We start from the raw sequence: 22598 nt of genomic DNA on the forward strand, positions 1-22598 counted from the left end.
TTCTAGAAGTATCCTTGATACTATCTAAATTTCCACAAAAATTTTTCCATGAAAGCCTTTTGGCCTTACGTACTGCATGGTTATATTCTGTGAGAGTTGTATGGTATATATCCCAATTATTGGTTATCTTTGCTCGCCTAAAGTGGGCCCTTACTCTCTTCCTAAGAGAGGCAAGTTCAGGACCCCACCAACTAGCCCCTGTTGCTCTTTCCCTTGCTCAAAGGACAATTATCCTCAAAGGATGTAACTATGCACCTAGTTAGACGATCTGCCGCCTCGTCAAGCGCATCAACTGTGTTTATAGGAGATGTGTTCAGGTTTGAGGCAATTCTGCCCCGAAGATCAGCTCTGAAGGATGCCCAGTCGGTTTTAACTGGGCTCCTGAATAAGCGAACCTCGCCGCAGAAATTCCCCAACCCGAAGACAATGTGCCTATGATCAGACAGGGATGGCTCAAGGGACACTGACCAGTCAATAATCCTGTCAGCCATACCCGCCGAACACAGGGTAAGATCAATTACTGATTGGCCTATCCTGCTTAAAAAAGTTGGTTCTGAGCCTACGTTTGCAACAAGTAGGCCGCAAGAAGCTATGTATTCTAGAAGTGACCTACCTCGGTTGTTAGTGTCCCTGCATCCCCAGGCCGTATTATGGGCATTGGAGTCGCAGCCTATCACGAGTTCGGATCCAGACTCGTGTGCGAGGTCGACCAATCTTCTGACCTCGGCCGATGGGAACAGTCCATCGTCGCCCTGTGGCATGTAAACAGAGGCCAGCAGCAGTTTTATGTTGGATTTAGTACATACAGTCTTAATTACTGTTACGTCCCTCGAACAAAGCTCTAGAACTGGATTACATTTTAGCCCCTCTTTAACCCAAATGCCAGTTCTAGGGTGTGGTACAGATGCAGAGAAGATGCTACCCTTTATAGTTCCCATCCCCGCAACTCTAAAATTATTGATCCAGGGTTCCTGAATCAAGGCATAATCTAAGGACTGTTTAACCGTGCTCAGACAGAACACAGCCGTGGCAGCCTTACTGTGTTGTAGGTTCGCTTGAAGGACCTGAGTCATCAGAGGGAGCACCAGAGATAACTCTGATCTGTATTTTCCCCAGACCCAGATAGATAATCCAGCCATGATCTTTCAGAACCTGCGCATTCATTTCATCAATAGCAAGAACAAGAATCTGATGATCATCCTTCCTCTTCCCACCAATGACGCGCCAGTCCTTTGTCGTGACACCAGGATTTTGCCGCTCAATCTGAACAAACACTTTAGAGGCTTCGACCTTGGCCAAGCGCCTGTCAGTGCGAAGGAGCACTTTAGTCGTGCGCAACAGATCCTTATAGTCTGCTACAATGACCTCCATACTCCCCTCACTTCCCAGCGCTAGCTTCGGTGCCACCCTCTTTAGCCAGTCAGTTGTTTCAGAATTACCACAAGTTACGACAAGAGCACCCTTCTCATGGTAAATTTTTTCAAACTGATGAGGAATGTTGGCGCCATCATCACCAAACACCAACTCCATCAGTTTGTCCTGCAACAAGTCACATTCCTCAACAGAGAATCTCGCATCGGGATAGGCCGCTGGAGCTACTGCCAACTTGTGACCCACAAGCTGATCTCTGTAGCTGGCCTTTCCTGCAACGAGTCCATCTGCTGATTGATTAGAGTCTTTATTTCTCTTAGGAGGAGGATTTTGAGACGACCCAGGGTTACTATCGGATCCGGTTCTACGCATCGGTGATACGCCTGAACCTTCCCCAGGAGAACTCAAGGACTCTCGCTTCCTCTTTCTCCACTGTCTGTTAGGGATCCACGTGCCCTCAGCCTTTTTCCTTTCTCTAACAGACATATTATACTCAGTTTTGGTCATAACTGTAAAAGTGATCTCAGAGTTGGACGAAACATCCGCCAGAGATGGAGAGTCGCCAGCGCTGCTGGTGTTTAGTGGCTTGTTCAGGTCCGCATCTAACCTGTGGCAAAGCTCAAGAACATCAGTTGATGAATTGGGTGGAGTTCTTGCTGTTAAGGAACTTCTCGAGAAGATCTCTGGCGTGTCCAAGATCTCCCCAGGTTCCGTCTCCATTGCGGTGTTCTGCACAGTAACATCATCATTGTTAAAGGAAAGCTGATCGTAGCCCTCCCCAGAATCCATGGGCTTGTCCTCCAAAAAGGAGGAGTGGGATTCCCCGCTTGAGCAGGTACCCACCTGGGGTAATGATTCCGTTCGTTTACTTTCAGCCATTACTAAAACAAGAAAAGCAAAAAAGTTAGCAGTTTAGCAGCCGAACCGTGACCCACTCACTACGCCTGCTAATATCCAAGACTGGACCCTTTCGGGGTTGGACCCCTCATCGTCTCCAGCTCAGTCCTGTCACAGCTGCACACATACCTGTAACAGTTGGCGGTAACATTAGCTATCTGGGCCTTGGCCGGATTGGTGATTGTCACCTCCGCCCAAAGCCAGTACTAGAGCAGCCGCTCCCTACCCTAGGGCTGTCTAGTCACGACACAGCCAGCGCTAGATCCGCTGCCTTCAGCGAGTGCAGAGGCACCCCATGCAGGCTGTGCATAGCACAGTACGACTTTGCTGAACAAAGTCGACTCACAGCAGTCTTGGAGGAGGAGCTGTCATAGACAGCTCCCCCTCCCTGAGGAGCTTACGCTTACCTCTCGCCCCCAAAGTCTGAACATTTATTGGATGTAATTGAACAATGTCTTGACCACCACGCATCTAAATGGTTTGAGTTGGTCAAATATCAAATAAAAAATTGGACCGATTTTGAGGCAATGTTTTTGAACAAATATTGGAGTCACGAGGTTCAACGTGGTATCAAGCAAAGAATCGATGTTGAAAAGTATCGACAGGATGGCAGACTATCAAGAGCCGAATATTTTATAGAGAAGGTCTTGACACTAAGGTAGATAACACCTCCTTTGACCGATGAAGAAATCGTTATAATCCTGTCCGACCATTTTTCGGAATTAGTACAAGATGCCAGACGAATCCAGAATGTCACCACGGTACATGAGTTTGAGCTGCTATTACAACGAGAAGACCTCAAAGACGCTCACCAACGGACCATGACTTCAAAGTCCAGCCGCTATGAACCATCACACCCACGTACTCACAATTGCAGTAACCAACAGGGTAATCGTAACCACTACCAGCCGACGAACAGACAGCCAAACAGTCCACCTCGCCCGAACCAGCAGTACAACCGTGGCTCTTACAACCAGTCTTCGAGGGGATACAGTCAACCACAGAACTACAGCAGTGGACAACAGAACATCTACAGGAAAGATTATAATTCCAGAGGAAGAGGAAACTACAACTCCCAGAGACCAAACTACAACACCAACCCACCACACCGTGAAGAACGTCAGTACCCGTCTCAAGAACAGTCCCAAGTATGTTCTGCAATTATAGACAAAAGCAACCCTACTACCGGAACTACCAATTATATAAATCCAAATCATCAGGCTTTAAACTAGGAAGCACTGATGAACCAAAGGCCCAGAATCAACTTTCCTCATTGTTTACACCTCTTTCACCATCAAACGATTCTTCAGTGCTTATTCAAAAAATCGGAATTTTACGGCCTAAACCTGTATATAACTTTGAGAACAAATTTGAAATTTTACCCAACATTAGCAATATTATGTGTGATCGGAACTTCTTACTCCAAGATGACTTAAAGGACACAAATAATTTTCTTGAAAATTCTAATAATACTTACAAATGTCCTGAAATTAGTCTATTTGTAAATAATGTACCAACCACAGCTCTTTTAGATACAGGAGCAAATGTAACTTGTATATCTGAACAATGGATAATAGAAAATAAAACGAGACTGGGACTATTTGAAGAATTACCCCTGACAGGTATTCATATAAAGACCGCAGTTGGCGAAAAATCTAAACGGGTTTCGAAAATACTACTTATGAATGTCAGTATTAATGGTATAAAAAGTACTTTACAATTAATCATGGTACCTAACTTAGTACACAATCTTATATTAGGAATGGATACGATTAAATTATGGAAAATGACAATAAACTTTAATGAGAATATAATAAAATGGAATATAAATAACAATGATATGTTATTGAAGTATGACGGGAATTATTATGAAGGAATTTTGTGCTATTTAATGAACAACAACGATGATGATTATGATGATATATATGATTATGATGAAAACTCACATGAAAATCATATACTAAATAAATATGATAATTATGGTACATTACACCACTCCAATACACCAACACTCACAATTAATCCTGACACTATAGGTGATACTATTGAACAAAACCAGCTACTAGACACCGAACAGAAAAGTCAACTCGTCAACTTACTCCTCAAATATCAAGATACATTTTCGGACGCTCCAGGATTATGTAACAAATACCAGCATCACCTTGAAGTAAAGGAACCAACTACATTCAAATGTCAATCTTATCCTGTGCCACTCGCACATCAAGACGCTGTCATGCAGGAAATAAACCGTATGGAAATTTTAGGAATAATTGAAAGAAGCAACAGTACATACATAAATCCTATAATACCAATCATAAAGAAATCCGGAGAAATACGTTTATGTCTGGATGCTCGTAAAATAAATCAAATCCTAGTGCCTGATTATGAATGTAATAGAAGCGTGAATGAACTTCTAGCAAAAGCCTGTAATGCTAAATGGTTAACTGGTATCGACTTAACCGCTTCTTACTGGCAGATACCTTTAGATATTGAATCTCGACCTTATACCGGATTTCAATTCCGCGGTAACACTTATCACTATAAAGTAGTCCCCTTTGGTGTATCAACTTCACAAGCCGCTCTTGTACATGCATTATACAGAGTTTTTGCTAATGAAATCGAAGACTTTACTCTTATTTATGTGGATGATATCTGCATCATCAGTTCTGAATTTTCCGATCATTTAATTCATATTGAAACTATTCTCAAGAAATTAACTGAGGCTAATATGACAGTGAAATTCTCCAAGTCTACTTTCTGTCAAAGTTCCATACCTTTCCTAGGCTACACTCTAACCAAATCTGGCCTACAAATGGATCAAAGCAAAGTCCAACCGATACTTGATTTTCCTACTCCAACTAGTCGGAAACAGCTAAAATCATTTTTAGGCTGTATCAACTATTATAATAAATTTATTGATCACTACTCTGAAACTATTAAACCATTATTTCGGCTTACTTCAAAGAAAAATAAATTTATTTGGACTCCTGAAGATGATACCACTTTTAACAAAATTAAATCGCTTTTCCTTCAAACTAACATACTTCATCACCCTGATATCACTAAACCTTTCATCCTACAAACCGATGCGAGTGACTACGCAATCGGAGGCCATCTCTATCAATTAAAGGATGATGGAAGCAAAGCAGCTATTGTATTTTTATCACGTGTATTACAACCAGCTGAACAGCGCTTTACTACCACAGAGAAAGAACTTTTAGCAATTGTTTACTGCCTACAAAAATCCCGCTATTTAATATTAGGCTCCAAATTGAAGATCTTAACTGATAATCATGCCCTCACATTCTTGAAAACTTGCAGACTGTTAAATAACCGACTCACCAGATGGATTTTGGCTATTCAAGAATACAACTTCGAGATCGAACACTGCAAAGGAACGGACAACCAGACAGCTGACACCTTGAGCCGGATCATCCATCCATCAACCTCCGATTCTCAATCTCGTTCCTCACCTGAGCTCATCGTCTCTTACATTAAGAGAATCATCAACCCTCAGCTGCGTAATGACTTTTTGAATTTGCCCAGACTTCAAGCAGAAGATCCCATCCTCAGGATACCATATGCTACTCTTAGACTTGGACCTGATTCACCCTTGTATGAACAGATATCACGGACCTATAAATTGGACCAAGAAGTACTTTACCGCAAGCATCGAGACAACTGGCTGATAGCTACACCAGAGAACATCATCAACAAGCTCATTTGGGAATGTCACCACCACTACCTTCATTGCGGGGCGAAAAAGTGTCTTACCATCCTGCAAGAGTGCTTTATATTCAAAAATATGGGGAGACGAATCAGAACCACATTAGCGACCTGCGACTCATGCCAACGTTGCAAAGTAAACCCACATCCACACCATGGATTAGCCAAAGGAATTCACTGCACTGCAAAAAATGATTATCTTGCCATAGACTTAATTGGACCGCTACCCACCAGTGTAGGCAACACTAAATTCATCCTTATAACCATTGATATATTCACTAAATTTATAAAACTTTATCCAATCAGAAGCGCTAACACCAAGACCATCATAAATAAACTCTTCGGTACACATTTCATACAATTCGGAAAACCCAGAAAGATACAAAGCGATAACGGCTCTCAATTCAAAAGCCGAGCTTGGATAAAAACTTGAGGAGAATAACATCATTCCTATCTTTAGCCCTGTATATCACCCTTGTTACAATATGGCTGAACAACCTATTAAAGAGGTTAAAAGATGCTTAAGAACCTATTGCTCCCATCAACACAGAAATTGGGCACGCTTTATTCCTGACATTAACAAGTTTTTAAATGAAGTGCACCATGAGACGACCGGATTCACTCCGAACGAGCTACACTTAGGCCGAAGAGATCCACGCTTCTGGGAGAGGTACATCACTAACCCTTTCATTACAGATATACCAATGGAAAGAAAAGTCTTTCTAGCTTCTCAGCGAATTAGAGAGAAGAGAAGGAAGAGAGCAGCAAAATTCAATAGACATCATAAAGCCACCACCTTTCAACCAAACGACTTAGTTTTGATAAAAGCACATCCTCTATCACATGCTATATTAGGAGAGACTGCAAAATTATTCGATGTGTATGAAGGACCGTTCAGGATTCACCGAGCACTAGGAGATTCAACGTACATAGTTTGTCTTCCAAATGAAGAACAAGAACTTGGACCATACCATGTTTCTGCACTCAAGCATTACCTACCTCCGATCAATGAAGAGATCTAATCACCAAAAACCTGTCAAGTTTATTCATGACCTAATTGTAAACTAGTGTACATGTTGCTCGAATTCGAGCAATTACAAAGTATTACAGGAGTTATTTCAGATTGAATAACAGTCATATTTACAATGAATTTAAAAGAGTCAACTCAAATATTGCCGTTGTGTAACTCAGACCCTGTTTATCTTCGTTATTGATAAACCTAAAGCATTCCGGACGGTTCTCTCCTTCTCAAAATGCCTCGCTGTACAGGCAACACAGGTCATTAATAGAGGGCCAATTGAGAACGAAAAGTCGTTTTGGGGTAGTGTAAGGGCGCATTCGTAACCAAATAGTTGAAGTTTTCCAGGTTCATGTTGAGACTGTTAAGCTGATGAGTTAAGCCTATTACGCGCCACTGTTCTGTAGTTGCGGTCGTTATCACGATTGCGCCTCCTGTCTATGTTTCGTTGTCGTTGCGTCGGAGACATTTAAAAGAAATAAACAACAAATAATAAACAAATTATAGCTACACAAAACGACGATAAATGCACAAATTTAAGTTACAATCATGCTAACACAATCCATCATAGCGACACAAAACAACGATAAATACACAAATTTAAGATACAACCATACTAACACGATCCGTCTTGGGGGTTATGTTTACACAAACTCAAATAGTAAATAAATGTACTCAATGTGTTTCATTGAATTGAAAAGTAAATAACAGCAATAAAATTATACAGCTGATCAAAATGTAAACAATTATGTTCTTCATAAGGATAACATGGGAACTTTTAAAGCCACTGGGGCAGAGCCCAAGGGACTTTTTCAAAAATGTAAGGTCAGTTTGCAAATCTACGTGACACGCTCTTTCCAATGAGACGTCAATGGATAAAATCGGTTAAGAAATGGCGGAGGAGTTCAACCGACAAACTTTCGTGTAGCGTATTAATTATATAGATATTGTATATAATATCATTCTTTTCATATTGATCTATTCAAGTGAATTCGTATACCTCATTAATCTCCCAAGAACTTATCAACTTTTCTTTGTTTCACCTTGTTCATTACTATGTTTTCTCTTATTCAGAAGATACAACTTGTTAATTTTAAGTATTTTCCTATTCCAATATTAATGTTTTCTATGATAATTTTGTTCACATTATTCGAAATCTAGTATTGGATACTCAAATACCAGATTTCTGAGGGGATATTTGAGTTGTTCCAAAATTATCCTCATTGTTTACTTTTGAATTTGTATATAAGTTGAATGTTAATAAACCATGTGTTATGTATCCAAATACCTAGGCCTACTATTAGCTAAATTAATACCTCTAAATTATCACATGTGTTTACATACAGTAAAAGGGCAAAAGGTTCCACCTATTGTAAATTTCCATATTTCACATTCTCATCAAACACTGTCACTTATTTAATAAGCTAAATTTATAATCACTGGAAGTTATTTATACAGTTTGAATTATTTTACAAAATTATTCTTCTCTTTCACTTTCAAAAATGTAATTAAAATACTCTTCATATAATACCAACCAATCATAAAAGTAACAGTGAATAGTGACATCAAGAAATCAGTGAACTAATTGTTGAAACAGATGTATGAAATTGAACATCAAGAATCAAGATTTTTTCAATTGAGAATAAGTAATGAAGAAGCAAGACAGGAAGATGATTTAAAAATAATTTAATTTAATTTAATTGGTGATTTAACTTTACAGTATTTAAAATATCAAGATTTTTCTCAATTATTTAATACATATCATTTCTACCTCAAGAAATATATTTGTGGAGAAGACTACTATAAACTTTTGGGTGAGATCAAACTGAACTTGTACTTTGCTAAATACTCACATTCCAAAATTTCTATTGACTTTTGCCGTTTTGAACTTTAACCTAAATTATCATTTTACTAAATTCAAAATTTGAACTTTCGTCTTTTCAAAAGTGTAAATTGAACTGTACATAACTTGTGATGAACATTAGGCTTATGCCTATCCAACATCACATAAGCCTACTTTAAGCCGGCATATTCCTAGAACCCTGAGATTAAGAGTTTCATCTAAATATATAACCCTACTTATTTGTACAATTTGACTAATAAAAGGTTTATATGTATTCATCATTTTAAACCTTGGACATTTATTTATTATTTATTTACCAAATAAAGATAAAAGAACTTTACACACTAAAAAAACTTGATACATGACTAGAAACTTCCTCATCTGTTACTTTTGGGCCGAGACTGGTAACGTAAATCCAGGACAGTCTATCTACAACGGCTAATTTAGAACTATTATTTGCACTTCCCATAATCAGTTGATTCGACGTTCTTTGTTTTCGGTTGTCGTTTGCACTCGATCTCAGTAGGCCTATAGATTTCCTCGGCTTCTTATATGACACTAAGTTAAAACCTTCAGCATCGACACTAACACCATTATTTGTAGAAATAGGCCAAGCTTCAGAAGCCACGCTGCCGCTAACGTCACCGTAGATGTTTCCCTTCATCATAGCCTCGCCCTTATGTTGGCCTTGGCCATCTAGACCTAGCAAGTCACGTGACTCCGTTAAGCCTAGCCTACTCCCTGAATCAGTCACAATTTTATTAATTTGGGAAGATCCCTTATTTTTATCACCGTTTGAAGTCGCCACTGCTTCCTTATAGGTTTTTTTTTATTTTCTTATCCTCATCTGCTCCGACAACGTCAACTATGATTGAAGATGAATTTGTTATCAATGTACTAACCTCGGCTTTCAACTCGGCGGTGTTATACTGCACCGAAAGTACATTTTCCGACACAGTTTTCAAATCTTCTGTAAGCTCAGAAATTTGGTCAGTCAGTATTTTAATGTAGCTAAAACAATCACAGCACAAATTTTCCTCTGTTTTCTTTAGCTTACTGTTGCTTGGAGTCTTCTTCGCTCGCTTAATGTCTTCTTTGCAGGTCTTACAAATCCACTCTACAGTATCCTTAATGTCATCAATCTTAAGATAATTTTCTTGAGAAACATTCACACAAGAAATATGGAACCATTTTTCGCAGTTCCCGTCACAAAATAATGCATCTTCAGTATCTAAAACATCATTTTTACACACACCACAAGTAACCTTTTTCTTCCCTCTCGCCATGTTGCTACGTCACTGATTGTCTAACAATTGTCTAACAGGTAAGACAGTAAGTTTAACCGGAACTTTTTAATGATTCTACCTCTCTCAGTGATAAAGGAAGCTTATTATACAGTTTGAGACCCATATAAAAAGTACTCTTTTCATAATTTCTTGGACTGGGGATATTTGAATCAATGCTGTTCCATGGTTGAGGGTAGTTTGGACTTTATAGTCAGGCGGGGCAAATTTAGTTATTAATCTATTTAAATTTCTTTATACTTCCCTGTAACAGCAAACCTAAGTACTCGATGAACTCAAAATTATTTAAATAGTGAATAAATCTGACATATTTCAAGAAATATTTAAGTGAAAATCCGATGAAATAACTCTAGAAATTAACTTAGTCCAGCTAGGCTGTTTTTCTACAACAGGGGTATTTTGCTTTGAGTTAATAATGCACTACAATTTTCAGGCTCTAAGACAATTGAAAATGCGAAATATCACTGAATTCCGTTCCATGAGTGGAGGCCAGGCCGTGGAAATGGCAGCATCTCGTGGAAATGCCAAGAAGTATGAGTTTGGCATCCCAATGCTTCAATACAAGAACTGTGACTTCAGTTTTTCTGGCTTAAAGAATGCTCTCAAAAGAGTTATAGACGCAGAAGAAAAAAAGTATGGTTAGTATGATACTTAATGGATTGTTTAGTTCCAATGATGTAGTTTTTAAAAATAAAATAACTGAAATATTTGTTTGTGTCGTACATTGGATGCTGAAGTCTGACCGACATAAGAGAAATATACGAGGGCTATGCAGAAAATGACTATCGTTTTGGCCTGCCGCGGCAGTAGGCAGTGCTAGGACCGCTATCTTGGGATCCTACACTCAGTACGCAACCAGCCGTTGTAGCTAGAGCATCAAGTCTTCTGTGCCTTTATGCAGTAGAGTTTTAAAGTAGTCGCTGAAAATTGAAAATCCCACAAGTCATGAAGTGCGTGGTGTGAAGGTTTTTGTTAGCGAAAAATTACAAACTGTTTGAAATCTATCGCCAGATTTGTGATGTTTACGGCCAAGGAATAATGGGTGAAAGCCGAGTGAGTCAGTGGTGCATTGATTTGAAAAATAGCAAAAAACGAAAAACAAAATGTTCTCGAACAGGATTGCAGTGTTAGGTTAAGTCTTGCAACTGATGAATTGGTGGTGAAAATCATGAGAAATCGATAAAAATTGTCATTTTACGATTACGGAACTCTCAGAACATTTTTCAACGGCCACTCTTAAAAAAAGATTAAATAGATTCGTACAGGCAATATATTTGTTTGTTAAGTTGTCCCTTTAAGGTAGTTCATTCAAAAAGTTCCAATGGGCGGAAAACAATATGTTTTCGAGATTTTAACCAGGTACTGCCTGTTGCTCCAAGCAAAAGAGGTTCAAATAATAGCCTAGCATGCACGGTAGTAAAGGGAGCATCCATCTATAACAGTACAACCTAGAGGTCGTTTCCGTTTCTTAAAACTAACCAAAAATATGCATGTCGAAGATGGTGATGAAAAAGTAATTTCGTGATTGGTTTCGATAACTGGGAACCCTAACCAGTCGCAAAACAGTTAGGAATCAGCGTTGATTAGGCCCTTTATTGATAGAATATGTGAAGTCAATCGCACCTTCACGAGGAATACCACCACATAATCTTACCCTAGGCTAATAGTAGTTTTTTATGTTCATCAGAAACAAATTTAGCATTAGGTTTGGTCAATGGGATGCCTTTACTTTACACTAATTTTGTTAAACCTTTACAAAAGGAGCATACACTTAGAAATAATAATTGGGTCAGGGTGCTAATTCAGCGGTTTTGACCAAGAGTTAAGCTTATCTCAACAACCTTATTTTGCCTTTTATATTTGACGAAGACAATTTCAGATACTTCAATCAGGGAAGCCTTTTTATCATCACTAACCAAAAGACCAGCAAAGCTACCTTAATAAGCCAATATTTATTCACAAACATGTTTGCTGTCTTTAGCAGAGTTAAACCTAACCTAACCTAACCTAACCTAACCTAACCTACATCATCATAGTTGGAGTCATTCTGGGCTCTCTGACTTCCTTCATCTTGTGAAGGTAGGCCCCGAAAAATCCTTGTCCGGTGACCAGCTGAGTGAGATTGAACGAAGGCTACCTCTCCGTGCTCTCGCTCAACCCATCTTTGGAGATCCCCAATAAGTATCACCGTCCCAGTGGCGGCTCTAGGACCTAGTCTAGGGGGGGGCTCCGGGGGGTTTGGGGGGTGTGGAGCACCCCCCAACAGAAGAGGGGGGTCCGGGGGTGGATTTTAAATTTTTAAAGCCGTTTGGTGACTTTCTGAAGCAATTTTAACGCCTAAAACTGTGTCCAATAATAGTCCAAAAACTCCCATTTCACCTGTTGTTTGTCATGCATGAGCAAATAGACATAAGTAGAGTAAAGTAAAGTATATTTTTTAAATATTTTTTACCAATTTATTTAATAGATCAGATTTATTATCCTAATAGAACTAGGCCTATATTAAATATGAATAGATATTGCAAAACATAACAATTAATCCTCTATTGTGGTTTCTATTTCATAATTCAACTTTTTAAACCTAGTTTTAATTTGTACTGCTCAATTTCGGAATTTTGGGGGAGGGCTTTGACCCTCTAACCCCCTCCCTGCCTACGGCCTTGTAAAACGGGACTACACAGTATTGAACATATAACTAACAATTGATAATTTAATAGTAAAAAATCCACGGCAATAATGAGTAGATAACCAAACGGTAAGGCCTGACATTGATTGAATTGTATAATTTAAACACCCACGGCAATAACGAATAGAAAACCAAACCATGAGGGTAAGGCTTGACTAATTGTATTTTATATTAAAACATCCACGGCAATATGAGTAGAAAACCATACCATGAGGATAAGGCCTAACTTTAATTGTACTGTTTGAATGTGAAATCCATCCTCCTTTCTTTCTGCCCGGCGAAGTGATCTATTACTTTTTCGTTGAAGTTTAAAGTTGACAACAGCTTTTTTTCGATAGAACACATAGCAAGCGCACTTAGTCTGTCTTGTTTCATGGTACTCCTGGTAAACGTTTTAATTCGTTTCAAAGTAGAGAAACAACGTTCACTTTCCGAAGTAGTCATAGGTATTGTGCTTATGATTTTTAAAAGTTTGATTGACTCTGGAAGCACATCTTTGAGGTTGTTGTCATAGACAAAGTTGAGTAGTCTTAATGACCCTGTGGCCGTTGAAAAATCATCCCTATTGTAAATAACATTTAACTCCTGTTTCAATTCAGTTTTATTTAGACTAAATAGTTCCGCAGCAGCGTGTAACTCTTTTTCGGGAAACTTGGTTTTAAACTCCCCAAACAAACTTGGCTGAAACAGTTTTGCCGCGGACAAATGATTTACAAACGTAAAACGGTCATCAATTCCCGACGTAATTATGTCACACACTTCCTTTGCGACGACGCGTTTTTGATCGTCGTGCCTTCTCCGCTTTTTGCTCGATTCGGGTTCACTATCTCTCGGTTGATCTAACATGGTCGAGTTTCTTACGCGATCTACCACAGTTTTGAAATCGCCTACAAATTTAAACGCCTTGACGCAATCAATTGTTGTTTGCTGCAGTTGGTTGTACAGAATGTCACTGTGGGGCAGTATTTGATTGAAAAAGTCCAGCCAGAAAATAAAGTCTTCGTCTTTTAGAATACTTCTTAGGCCAACAGCTTTATTTATTGTGGCATAGTCATTGGTGTCATCGTCGAGTATGTAACTTAAACATTCCTCCAACTCTCTTTGATAATTAAAAATTGTGCTTACAATTCTGGATTTAAAATTCCACCGAGTACCTGAGCTTTTTGGAATACGACGTTTTACTATCTCATCGAGAACTGCAGTTCTCTTTGTTGACTGGGAAAAGAATGATGAAAACCCCTCGATATTACTGAAGAATATCTTAACCTGCTTATTTTGTGTAGCACTGCGTTCAATGATTAAGTTTAATTGATGTGCGTAACAGTGGACAAAATTTGCATTCTTATATTTAGATTTTACACGCGCTTGTACTCCCGTGTGTTGGCCACTCATTACGGAAGCCCCATCGTAGCTCTGGGCAATGACTTTATCAGGAGTTTTGTCGAGGTTTAATTGCTCTAATACTTCAAAAATTGTTTCGCTAACTGATTCTGCATCATGGCCTTTTGGTCTAATAAAAGTGATAAATCGCTCGTGAATCGTGCCATTCAGCTCGTACCTAATAACAAATACTAGTTGGGATAAAGTGGCACAGTCTGTTGTTTCGTCGGCTTCAATAGCAACATAGTCGGTTTGTGTCAATTCGTCACGAATCATTTGCAGACAAACGTAATATATTGAGTCCAATAACTCGTTCTGTATGGTTTTAGACAGACCCAAAAACACTCGGTTATTTGTTTGATTTATGTGCTGTTGCAATGTTACATCCAGCTCCGCCATAAGGTTAACCAAACCACGAAATATGCCAGGATTTTTTGAATTTTCGCGTTCATCATGTCCTCGTAATGCTAATTCAAACGCTCCACAAAATTTAATTGCATCAATTAGCTTACTTAGAATGTATCGATTTTTCGAAACATCTTCATTTTGTTTTTGTATTTTTAACCTATATGCATTGTCCAATTGGCATCTAATATCAACTTTACCTAAAACAGCATATTCTATTGACGCATTTATGTGTTTTTCACTTGTTTTGTGTTTTTTTACTTTTTCCAGTAGATGTTTAAGGTCTGAAATGCCGTCTACAGTCCATGCTCTATCTTGAACCCCCATGACCAAACAAGTGTAGCAGAAAAATGAATTTTTAATTGAACAACCACATAGCCAATCTGCATGATTGTACATATGTGGCGAAAATTTTCGTGTGAAGCTATTCTTATTCTTTGAACTGTTTTGAATTTGGTTTATGTTCATGAAAGGTCTAGGAGGTCCTAATTTTTTCAAAGAAATTCTGTGGTCAATATTTTTGATCCCTTCATTGATAATCAGGCTAACTTCGTTAGTGACGTTAGCCGTCGACGACAACGAAATGCCGCCGTCCATTAATATTTAGATTTAGGCCTTCAGCCCACGGCAAATTTACCCGTAATAACTTATTAAGACTTAATAATAAGTAACTATAACTAAAATTGTCCGAGTCACTTTACCTATGGTTAGTTTACTTAGTTTTCGGGTTGATTAGGTTAGCCTATACTAAAACTACAGACGTAACTTAGGCTATTGACTCAAAGATACCAACTAACTAACTCAATCAATTATAACTATTAATAATTTCTACTTAGCTCTTTCAATCTTCAACAAACTACCGCTGCCTTCCTTACGCCTCCATCACTATCACTAAACACTATTGATCACAAAACAACAGGTCGTTTGGCACTAAACTATAACTGAACTGTGGTCATGGACATGGAAAGAAGTGAGGTTAGTTAATGTTTATGGTAGTGACAGTGTGGATGATGGCTCCAGCGCTGCCAACATGGTTCTTCCTATCCTAATCGTGTGTGATGCAGAATTATCCAGTTTAGGGTGGCTGCCCTGATTTATGGATGCGCGCGCAGCTTTGGACTCTGCCCCAGAGTCCCTATTGTAAAGCATTGGAATGACGTCACGGCACCCTCAGCGCTGTTAGGTGTTTCTACCATAAGACTACATGCATTGAGTTTGGGACGGAGGTTGCCGCCGTCCGCATTCCACATTATGAAAGCGACTATCGCAAAACAGTCATTACTGGATTCAAAATTTAAAACTATTTCATTTCATATTATTATCATATTGATTAAGTAGTCGTAAGTAATTGTAATTTAATTTTAATTACGACATATTATTTTTTTATTACATAAATAAAAAAAATATTGATTTCTGTATTGTTGGGAGGGCGGCGTCCGAGAGTCCTTATGGGCTAGCCGCTACTGCACCGTCCATCTTCCTCGTTCATCTCCCCCCAGCGATTTCGCCAGTCTTCCATAGTGCGCGTCGGGCCTAAAAACGGCTCAAATTTGCCGTTCATAATATATCGAAGATCCGCCTCCTTTTCAAAGCAAGATCAATGGGATTTACCCCTACAACTACGAGGACTGCTGGCTCCGACACTGTACAATACGCCGAGGCGATCAGAAGAGCGCTTCTCCTCTGGGCCATTGCCATCTTTCTTCTTAGGGTTTCGTTTCGAAGGGCTTCTGCCCATGTCTCACATCCGAAAAGAAGAACGGAGTGAACAACAGACATCAGCACCTGTCGCTTGCTGCCAACTGGTCCACTGTCATTCCTCATCAGCCTGCTCAAATTCGCAACAATCTTTTCCACTTTCTCAGTTGCAGGAAAAATTATCTGTTCCCGGAAAGTGAGTCGGACATCCAATCTCATTCCCAAGTACTTAACAGCAGGTTTCGTGACTATTTTTTCATGGCCAAGTGCAAGCTGTACGATTGGGTTGATCGTCTGGTGAAAAGCACGATCTCGGTCTTTTCTGTTGCCAATGACAAGCCGTGGTCATCCATCCACGTCATGACTTGACCTATGGCCAAGGCTGACAGCCTCTGCCGCTCACCAACATCCTTTGCCGTTGTAATTACGGCGATATCGTCCGCATACCCATCGAGGAAAGTCTCTCGAGGCATTTCCATTTAAAGAATCCCGTCATAAGCGATGTTCCAGAGTTCAGATCGAAAAATTGAGCCCTGAGCGGCACCCGCTGTTATATCTCTCTGCAAAAGTTTGTTCGGTATTGAAAACCAACTTAAGACCCCATAAGTAGTTCTGGAGTATTCTAAGCAGGTACGGGAGAATTGCGAAGTCCACCTTCAATGCACCCAGCATGTCAGTCCACCTGGCTGAGTTGAACATGATTTTACACTTCTTGCGTAGCCAACATGACTAGCCTTCGTGATCTGGGTTTCATCTGCTGGGCAGCCTCAAAAGTGCGGATCACTTCACTCACAGCCTCAATCGTTGATCCACCCGCTCAAAAGCCGTACTGACGATCAGAAAGTCCACCTGCTGCTTCTACTGCCTGTGCAAGCCTTGGCTTTAGGAGTCGCTCAAAAACTTTCCCTGCCGTGTCTAGCATGCATAGAGGTCTGTATGCAGACGGGGATTCGGGATCTCCTTTGCTCTTGGGTATCAGCACAATGCGTTTTATTTTCCAATGCTGCGAAAACAAGCCTTCCAACAAACAGCGGATGTGCATATTTAGCAGAAGGTCTGGAAATTCCCCACCAACTGCCTCAAGTACTTCCATTGGGATTCCATCGGGACTTGGAGCTTTGCCTTAGCGCAGATAGCTTATGGAATTTGTCATTTCTTGCTCACTGAACACGGGTACTTGATCGGAAGCCTCAACCTCTTCGTTCGGTCTGATCTTCGTTACATCCAGACCAATTCTTGCCGCCATCTCCAAAATTCGTTAGCCTCAAAAGTCAGTTCTTGCCATACCCCTATCTATGGCTCTGGCATTAAAATCACCGTCTATAATCAGGTATCCACTGAGGGAGCAAAGAAGGTCCTCAAGCAGATCCAGACGTTCCTAAAAATCAGCCACATTAAGCTGGTTGGGTGATAGTAGAAGCTAAGAAAATTTGTATCGCTGGTAGTCACCTAAACAAGTCCGTTTCCCCTACCGTGACTTCTAACACATACATTTGTATTCGGGATCCAAATGGCAGCAGTGCCAATTGTGTCCGGGTACCAATTGTGTCCGTCCCTGTCAAGGTACTCCTCGCTAATAATAAGCTGTGACGCAAAATTCTAGGGGGGGAATAAACTAGTATTCACCAAGTCAGGCTAGGCCTACCCCTAGAACCGGCCACACTCAAATTTCTTCCCCGGAGTGCTCAGAAGGAGCCGAGAAAAATCCAGGGGTCGATACGAAGTTGTCACGGCTTTGACTGATCAATTTATTCAAATTTAATCGAAGGCTCAGAGCTCAGGAAACGTTCAGGAAATCCTGCAGACGCTTAGTTGGAGCTATATCATCCCAGCCTTCGCTAACGTGTTGTGGAGAATTTTGCCTAACTTTTAGAATGACTTTGTAGGGAGGGTAAGTATTCAATCTGGGCCAATGTGATAAAATGCTCGTATTAAACTGTAAACTAATAAGTTAAGGACGTTGGTAATTGATCTAATATCGAATGTAAGTAAAATAATTCCTACAGAGTCGTCGGGGCCTAATTAATATAACTGAACGGATAATTTATCGTGATATGATTTAAAGTAAATTTAGTATTAATTTACGTGGCTGATTGTTCAAATCAGCCTGCTCACAAGACTTGATTCTTTCACCCGCCAAAGACGGGGTTTAGAACTCAGACGACAAGTCTCGGGGTAATAAAACGTTGAATTCTAAAAATAATCTAAATAATAATTAATCGTTAAACGAACGGAATAAACGTAATTTCGTAGCCAATTGATTCAAAACCAAACGTAAGATAATCCTCCGCTAGTCACTGGCAGGCAGGAACTGGCGGGTTTTATGCAGGTCGGCGAAAACGAAGTTATTAGAATTTAGAGGTTTAAGATCGAGTTCTGAAACGAGAATAGTTGTAAAACGAGAATGCGTGCGTTAAACAAAAATAAAGTAAAACGTAGAAATGGTCTAACTATTAGAATAGCTAACCTTCGTAATATCGGCGATCGGCGGGAATGCGTAGTCTTGTAACGACGATGTTACTTCGTAGACGGCGTGTGAACGAATGATCCTGTCTTTGAGTAAAATCCTTCGTTCCTGCCCGCTCGAGGCTTACACGCTCAAGCGGTGAACTTTAGTACTACTAGATAACAGCTGATCGCAAATTCACTTGTTGAGCTGGTCTAGTTTCGTCTGTCGTCTGTCAACAAATAAACACCAGTTTGGGGTTATGTCGTCGGCTGCGTTAAATGTCTGTAAAATCGACCGATTTAACTTAATTATGTGAAACGAAGCGCTATTATGAATAAATATGTAGTTGTGGATGTGTTTGTGTACTTTACTGTGAATAAAAATAGGCCTACGTTCTTTGGCTCATAGCCCAAGCTATGGCCAACACATAGGCCTAGGAGTAGGCTATTGTGGTTAAAAATCGGGTAAGTTCTGATGTTCATTTATTCGTAGTACGTTTTTACCCCCCTTAAAATTTGGTACCTTACAAAGCAGGTCGATCTTTTTATTCCAAGACTCTCTGAGCCAGGAGGTTCGCCACCCTGCAGTGGTGAATATTTCCTTGGAGGGCTCTCATTGTTTTTTATTATTGACCGTGGCACTGGCGAGGGCCTGCCGAAAAACAAGGCATGCTCTTGTTGGCATAAATTCATTGACCGTCGGTCTGGGCCTTTGCTGTCCACCTGGAGATGTCCGTAACCAAAGCACCTAAAACATTTAGTAACTTCTACTCTGCGGCGAATTCTGGCATTGACCCAGCCTACTTTTATCCATGCCACTTTAAGGAGCTCATTTGCTACTTGTTCTGACTGTGAGACTATCGCTAGCTTCAGCTCTCTGCTGTTAAAAAAAAAAAAAACTTTAACCTCCCCCGCTTGAGCTCCAAGGTCTCTTTTGATGGTCTCCTTCACGTCTTTTTCGGGGGTGAAACTATCAAGATCCCTAATTTCCAGAGAGAATCTTGTTTCTAGGTTCCTGACAGTTCCACTTTCTCCAACTGCTTTCTTCAGAGCAGAGCTAAACTCCTCTTTGTTCTTGGTCTTCGCTCCAAGCTCCACGAGGACTCCCAGGGAATGCGTTTGCCAAATCTCGTTGATTTCGGCCCCCGACTCTTCCGGTTTCACCCCCTCCCGAATATCCTTCAGCAAAATCTGCATACGACTTTCCAGTGGTCGGACGTATAAGAATTGCATCAGTTTTCTGTTTCTCAATGTGGGCTTAGGCTTAGACAAGCTACTTCTTCTTGACCTTCTTGGCTTCTTTTGCAGCCTGCTTTTCTTTTTTCTTCTTTCTCCTCTTGGCGCAGCACTGCTCCTGCCAGGGAGTATCATGAGAGGGGGTGTCTTCCTGAGACCTTGAATTTGGCCCGCGGGTTGTCAAGGGTTCCGTCTAGCTATACAGAGTTTCTCCAATGTCACCCAAACGGGAACCAGGAGATGGGCGAACCCACTTGCGCTCGGGCGCAGTTGACGCCAGCCAAAGTTCCCGAATCCACCGTAGCCGGAAAACATAATCACCAATCGTCCGTACGCTATCCTTTACCCTTGTAGGACCTTTGTGGTCGGACTTGAACAGCTCGGTTGGCCTCTATATTGCTTACAGCTTTAGCGATAAGGTCAAGCTGTTCTCCCCCTGCTACGTTCGCATCGTCAATTTGAGTTCTCAGGTGGCCGATACTGCTTTCATCTCTCCTCGGAACCACTGAGACGTCCTTTCCCGTTGACTTTTTGTCGTCTTGTCGAAACGGGCTTGGTGCAGATGTTCATTGCACCCACTATTCATTGATTTCACTATTTATTGCAGCTATTCATTGTATAAAAACTTGTACTGTGAATGAATAAAGAGAATATGAATTGAATTGAATTAAATGTCACCTGTACTTTGGCTGGGCCAAAGGGTTTCGGTGGTATCTTCCCCGTATCTTCTTTTTGAGTTCTAGTTACCAGTGTCACTCCTGTTTGAAGAGGCGTGAGCCCGGTAGAACTCCTGGCATTATCAGGGGAAGATCTCAGGATTTTTTGTTTCTTCTTTAAACACCCTGGCGAACCCATTCCATCTCGTACCTACCAGTAGCATCAATCCGCACTGTGGCCTGGTTGCCTGCCACAAGTGCTTCCGAAGAAAATGCCTGGTTGCCCCCCCCCCCCCACAGAATCCAAGGGGCTGCCCGAATGAACAGGGTTGGATTCAGGAACAATGTCCAGACCCACCTGGGGTACATTGCCGTTGTTTTGTACTGTCATCAGACTTCTTTTGTCTCCTTGCAGCCTACTTTTATGGCAAGCAGGAGTTACTGTTGGAACATTCTGCTTCGGCCCAACACGGATATAATTTACTAAAAACCCATTTTATTAGAATTCTGATTTTTGTGTCCGATGAGGGCAAAACATGATAAAATAGACATATATTTAGTTTAATCAATCAAAAGTCCCTAGCCATATAAGGTTGATCACTCTTTGTGTTGTGCAGACATCATCGGAGGACAAACGTTACCACAGCCAGTTCTCTATGATATTTGCGCCAGTCTGCAGCATTGTGTCGCAACTCACATCTGCCACAGAGTGCAGCGAGCTCTGCAGTACATTGCGCTGCGAAAACTCATCCCTGAGGACCGACGCACTCTGGTAACACTTGCAAACATTTATAAATAACCCGTTGAACATTTATTACATAGTCTTAAAGTCTGTATGATGGAATGTCTACCTGAGATGCACCACTTAAACCATAGGCCAGTTCCTAGGTCAATGGAGGGTCAAGAGACAGGTTCCATCATACAGACTAGTTGCTTAATGATTTCACATTCATTAGACTTAATAAGGCTAGACTGTTAATTGAAGCATTTAACTTAACTTTATCTAAAAGGCCTTGTAATAAAAGAATAAACTAGAGCTTATTATAAAAGGAAATAACATTTTTTAGTGAAAATCTAACTATGTTTTGTCACTGTTTGGGAATTCGTCTGCTTTATGAAACACATTTTGTTTAAATAAAGGCAAAAATTTTTAATTTTTTATTCTGTTACAACAGATATCCTATAGAATAATTGAACAGTTTTTAATATATAAATGAAACTAACATTATGTTACATAGTTTTTACTTCCATTTCAAAATCATGAACAACACAAAAACAAAAACAAACAAACAATTAAGTCAGCTGAAAACTATTTAAATTAATATATCTGTTTTAAGACAGTACAAACTTTTCCCCATGAAATAATTCAAAGGATACTGTAGATTCTATATCTTCCGAAGTTGATTTATGTGCCGTCTCCATAGCATGTCATCAACAACTACGGAGTACATCACTCTTCCAATTCTTTTCTTTATTTCACCTTTTCTCCAAACAATTTTGCCATTTTTCACCATTTCTCTTACCAAAACATGTTCACCTTCTTTGAATTCTCTTATGGTTCCTTTGAAAGATGTACATCCTTGTTGGGCTGTGCGAAAGGTAGGTTTCAACGTTGACTCTAATGAAGGTCTCAACACATCTAACGAATTCCGCAGTTTTCTTCCAAACATCAACTCTGCCGGACTTTTTGTTGTTGATGTCGGTGTTCGTCTGTGAGATGAAAGAACTATAAGAAGTTTTTCTTTTAGGTTTCCATTTGTGTCCACTTCTTTTCTTAAGTACCTTTTCACTTCTTGAACATAGCGTTCTGCTTGACCATTGCTCTGCGAATTATAGGGTGCAATGGTTCTGTGAATAATACCATTATGTTTTAAGTAATTACTAAACTCTTCTGATTTAAATATCGAAGCATTGTCACTCACCAATGTAT

The 22598-nt window shown here is 40.1% G+C and overlaps 1 protein-coding gene across 5 annotated transcripts in view; it reads left to right on the plus strand.

Annotated features, from left to right (window-relative positions):
• The window catches only part of LOC128982783 (tRNA N6-adenosine threonylcarbamoyltransferase, mitochondrial-like), a 151161-nt gene that overhangs the window by 118902 nt on the left and 9661 nt on the right, over positions 1-22598 (plus strand). For all 5 annotated transcript variants that reach the window (XM_054401788.1, XM_054401796.1, XM_054401768.1 and 2 more), the window contains 2 exons: positions 10593-10797; positions 21286-21440. In XM_054401788.1, the coding sequence (XP_054257763.1) occupies positions 10593-10797; positions 21286-21440 (360 nt within the window). The remainder of the gene's footprint in view (positions 1-10592; positions 10798-21285; positions 21441-22598) is intronic.

Source organism: Macrosteles quadrilineatus, unplaced genomic scaffold (assembly GCF_028750875.1).
Source record: "Macrosteles quadrilineatus isolate MER2022 unplaced genomic scaffold, UCM_ALF_1.0 Scaffold_1__1_contigs__length_201487025, whole genome shotgun sequence".
In the NCBI taxonomy this organism is placed as follows: Eukaryota; Metazoa; Arthropoda; class Insecta; order Hemiptera; family Cicadellidae; genus Macrosteles; species Macrosteles quadrilineatus.